The sequence below is a fragment of the Corvus kubaryi genome, unplaced genomic scaffold (genome assembly GCF_017639235.1).
Source record: "Corvus kubaryi isolate FWS band 111438036 unplaced genomic scaffold, C.kubaryi_AGA036_p1.0 35887, whole genome shotgun sequence".
In the NCBI taxonomy this organism is placed as follows: Eukaryota; Metazoa; Chordata; class Aves; order Passeriformes; family Corvidae; genus Corvus; species Corvus kubaryi.
The window spans coordinates 16,962-21,899 of record NW_024580808.1 but is presented as its reverse complement, the minus strand read 5'-3'; the positions used below and the strand labels follow the sequence as shown (position 1 = coordinate 21,899).

At 58.6% G+C, this 4,938-nt stretch overlaps 1 protein-coding gene across 1 annotated transcript in view; it reads left to right on the top strand.

The window, feature by feature from the left end:
- SCARA5 (scavenger receptor class A member 5) overlaps positions 1-4,938 on the top strand; it is a gene marked incomplete at its 3' end in the record, with an annotated part of 24,128 nt that overhangs the window by 2,580 nt on the left and 16,610 nt on the right. Inside the window, exon 2 of the mRNA XM_042019815.1 lies at positions 985-1,113. Within this exon, the coding sequence (XP_041875749.1) occupies positions 985-1,113 (129 nt within the window). The remainder of the gene's footprint in view (positions 1-984; positions 1,114-4,938) is intronic.

The following is a 4,938-nucleotide window of genomic DNA, read 5'->3' as shown; positions in this document are numbered from 1 at the left end:
GAATTGCTCCTGGACAGGGAATGAGATCCCAAATCCCGGCAGGGATGCTCCAGGCTGGAGCTGGGAATTGCTCCTGGAAAAGGAATGAGATCCCAAATCCCGGCAGGGATGCTCCAGGCTGGATCCGGCCGGGATCAGCGAGGTCCCCATCCAGGAGGTTTGGATTTGGGGTCCCCCCTCTCCTGTGGGATGAGGGGCTCTGGGTCGGAGCCTCGGAGCTCCAAGGAGCACAAAACACCGGGATGGAGGCACCCAGGGCTCCGGGTGGGAATTCTGGGCTCTTCCTGCATCTTCTGTTGGTGTCTCCTTGGGAACGCTCGGATCTGGGAAAGGGCTCCCGGCAATCCTGTGATCCTGCCAGGATCCAGCAGGGAATGGATCGGGTGGGAAGGGACCTGAAATCCCATTCCATTCCAGGGAGGGGACACCTTTCCCTATCCCAGGGAGCTCCAACCTTTCCTTGGCCACTCCCAGGGATCCAGGGGATTCTCTGGGAATTCCAGTCCAGCCCCTCCCCACCCTCCCAGCTGGGAATTCCTTCCCAAGATCCCACTCCAAGCTCCCCTTTCCCACTGGGAAGCCATTCCCTGCCTCCTGCCCCTCCAGCCCTTTCCCAAATCCCTCTCCAGCTCTCCTGGAGCTCCTTTAGGCTCGGGAAGGGGCTCCAAGCTCTCCCTGGAGCTCAGGGTTTTCCTTGGAGCTGCATCCCACGGGATTTGCCTGCTGGGAACCCCAGCCTGGAGCCATCCCAGCGGCTCCCGAGGATCCCGGAATGCTTTGGGTGGGAAGGGACCTCAAATCCCATCCCATTCCAACCCCGACTCCTTCCCCTATCCCAGGCTGCTCCAATCCCATCCAGCCTTTCCTTGGACACTCCCAGGGATGGAGCCCCCGGTGCTGCTCCCCTCCCTCGCAGGGGTGATCCCAACCATTCCCGCAGCATTCCAAGGCCTCCATCAGCCCGTGTCCCGCTCTGTCCCGCAGATCCCGGCCGGAGGATGAAGGCCTCGGGATGCTGTGGCCGGATGGGCTCCGTGGCGGCGCTGAAATATTCCGTGGTGGGACTTTACCTCCTCGTGCTCCTCATCCTGGTCGGAATCTTCATCCTGGCAGGTGAGGCCGGGCCGGCTCCTCCCGGGAGGCTCCCAGAGCCAGGAGCATCCATCCATGGGCTTGGAATCCTGGCTCGGGAGGGTTTTCCAGGCCATGCAGGGGAGGAAAAGTTGGGATCCAGCAGAACTCCAAGGAGCTCTGAGCTCCTTGGGATCAAGAGCTTGAGCCTGATCCGGCTCCGCGCGGAGCATCGGGAGCGGCCGGGATGGAATCCCTGAGGCTGGAATTGCTGCAGGGTTTGAGGGTGGAGCACTGGGAATGCTGAGGCTCGGGAGAGGTTCGGGAACTGCCTCCCGTCAGCCGTTCCCAGCTGGCTTTTCCTGGGATAAGGATGATGGGATGCAGGCAGGGCGTTATCCTGGCACATTCCAGGCCTCCTGCCCCCCCTTTCCCGAATTTTGGTGAGCGCAGGGATGGCGAAGCCCCTTGGGAATGCCTGGAATTCCCACCCAGCCCCCGGGAATTACCCAGCTCATCCCGGCACACACATTCCGTGGGATCCGCGCTGCCTCAGGCTTGTTCCCCCTCCCTTGTCCTCCTGGAAGAAATTTGGGAAATTCCTGGTTTAATCCCCAATCCCAAGATTTCCCTTGATGGGTGGGAAACGCCACCTCCATGGATCAGCTCCTCATTCCCGTCCCTCCTTCCCAGCGCTTATCCCGTTATCCATGGCGGGAAGGGATGTGAACCCCCCCCCTTTTCCATCCCAAATTTCCCCTTGGTGTTCTCCGAGGAGTGGGAAAGGCCGGAGAAGATTTTGCTGGAATTTTGAGGCCTCTCCCAGCGATCCCTTGCCTCGCATTGTTTGGATGTTGTTGTTGTTGGCCGGCGGATCCCGGAGCGAGGGATGCCATGGATTCGGGACAAGCTCCGGTCCCGGGCTGGGCTGCAGCTCCAGGAATAACAACAACAACCTCTGGCTTCGGGAATCTTCCAATTCCCACCTCCTGGAGCGGCGGGACTGGCGGGATTCCAGGAAAACCTCAGGAAAACCACTTTGGCCCCTGGGCTGTCACCTGGAATCCTGGAAAAGGGAGGCAGAGGGACGAGGGGAATCGGCTCCGTGCTTGTGGCTTTCTGGAGGTTTGGAATTTTAAGCCAAGCCTCTGGATTTGGATGCGGCCGAGCCCTGGAATTTCGAGCTGGGGGTTTTCCAGAGGGTTTATCCCGGCTGGAAAACCGCAGGCATGGGATGGTGTGGGATAAAGGGATCGCATCCAGCCGGGAATCGCAGGGAGACAGCCTCGGGTGTCGGAGCTGGTTGGTCCTTGGAAAACCGGGAATGTTCATGGACACCTTTAATGCCGGAGGGCTCGGATTTCCTATGGAAAATCCCTTTTTGGGCTCCTGGAGACGGACACAGAGCTGGGAATTCCTCTCCAGCTCCGTGTCCCGTCCAAGGGGAAGGGGCGTGGAAAGGCGCACGGAATCATGGAATGGTTGGGGTGGGAAGGGACATGGAAAGGTCCCTAATTCCATAGGGACGCTTCCCACCATCCTGGGTTGCTCCAAGCCCCATCCAACCTGCCCGGGAATGTTTTGGGGTGGGTGTGGCCAGGAATTGTTTGGGATCCCGCTGGGGCAGGTGACCGTCCTCGGAAAAGATGTTGGGAAAGGGTCAGTGCCAAAAATCCACGGAAACACTGGGAGCAGTGGGAATGGGATCTTTTCCGTCCTGGAGCCGGAGTTTTCCGCATGGAGCTCAGGTGGCACCTGGGAATTCCCATTCCCTACATCCCCGTCCCTGCTCCTCCCAATCCATTAAAAAGCCTCTGAGCCTGAGGTTGGGGCTCCGATCTCCAGCTTTTTCATGGAATCATTGAGGTTGGAAAACTCCTTGGACCCCCCTTGAGTCCAACCATTCCCAGCCCTGACCCGTGTCCCCATGTGCCACATCCACATGGATTTGAATCCCTCCAGGAATGGGGATTCCAGCCCCGGCGGACCTTTTCCATGAGGGAATCGTTCCTGATTCCAACCCGAGCTTTCCCCGGCAAAACTTGAGGCCGTTCCCGCTCGTTATCGATCGATAACGATAAAATCCCACGGATCCCAAAGGTTTTTCCTCAAGGAATGTTTTTCCCGGTAGTTTTCCATCCTTCCCGTGGGATCTGTTCCACCTGAGCTCCCGCACCAGTCCCTCAGATCCCTCCCAGGGATGCCGGGGCCAAACTGGGATGAGCAGAGGGACCTGAACCTCGCCTTGTCCCGGGAAAGGAGCTCCCAGCTGGAATTCCGGGACATCTGGTGGGATTCATGGACAGGGATTGTAAAGATGCCTGGAAGAACCTGATTCCAGGTGGGACAGGGCCTGGAGCAGCCTGGGATAGGGGGAGGTGCCGGGGTTGGAATGGGATGGGATGGAAGGTCCCTTCCCACCCAAACCGTTCCATGAGTCTGGGATTCCATGGAGCTGCTGGGATGGCTCCAGGCTGCGGTTCTGGCTCTCGGCACACAAATCCCATGGGATGCGGCTCCAAGGGATTTAAGGAAAGCCCTGGGGTTCACTTGGGATCTCGGGACTCCAGGAAGGGTCTCTGTTCCCTTTTCCTCCCTTTTACTTCCCTAAAAATCCCTCTGAACGGATTCTGAGCGTCCTTCATCCCAGAATCCTGGAATCATTGGAGTGGGAAGGGACCTTCCATCCCATCCCATTCCATGGGCAGGGAATTCTCCCATCCCAGGTTGCTCCATTTCTCCTCCATGGAATTGTGGCGGTTCCGCTCCAGCCCAAGCCCAAAGGAAAATGGGAAGAGTTGATTTTATTTCTGGAAAAAACCCCAATTCCCGTTGTTTTTGTGGGCTTGGCTTGGAGCTTCCCAGTCCGAGGCTGAGGAATATTCCCTTGTCTGATATTCCCCTGCCCAGATCAGCATTTTTGGGATGCAGTGGGGTGCTGGGATTTGGGATTGGGATTTACTGGGCACCTGGGGCCACTGAGGGCAGGAGGTTCCCCCCAAATTCCCAGGTTTGCTCTCTGAACCCTGCCTTGAAATTCTGGGATTTGGTGTGGGGCCGGGAAGGGTTTGGAGTCTGGAATTCTCTGCCAGCTGGGATACAGAGGTGGGGGTGTCATGCTCTGGAGCTGGGGTGGGATTTCTCCCTCAGGAAGAGCCTCAGGATGTGGGATGGGGATGATCCGGAGCTGGGGTTGGTTTGTTCCCTTGGGATTCCTGGTGGCCCCGGAATGCGGGATGCAGGATTCGGGATGCGGATGCTCCAGAGTCAGGGTGGGTTTCATCCCTTGGGAAGAGCCCTGGAAGCCCTTGGATAGGGATACTCTGATTTGGGTGTTTCCCTTGGGAAGAGCCCTGGCATTCCCGGGATGGGGATGTGGATGCTCCAGAGCTGGGCTGGGTGTCTCCGTTGGGAAGAGCTTTGACAATCCTTGGGTAGGGATGCTCCGGAGCACCCACATCCCCATCCCAGGGAATTCCAGGGCCTTTCCTGAGGGAGACACCCAACCCACATCCAGAGTATCCCTATCCAAGGGCTGTCGAAGCTCTTCCCAAGGGAGCAAACCCACCCCGGCTCCGGAGCATCCCCATCCCCATCGCAGGGAATTCCAGGAACCTTCCCGAGGGAGACACCCAAGCCCAACTCTGGGGTGGGTTTCCTCCCTTGGGAAGAGCCCTGGAAGCCCTGGGAGCCCTAGGATGGGGATGATCCTGAGCCCTGGGATGGGGATGGTCCTGAACCAGGATGGGTTTCATTCCTTGGGAAGAGCCCTGGCAGCCCTTGGGATGGGGATGATCCTGAGCCCTGGGATGGGGATGTGGATGCTCCAGAGCCAGGCTGGGTTTATTCCCTCAGGAAGAGCCCTGG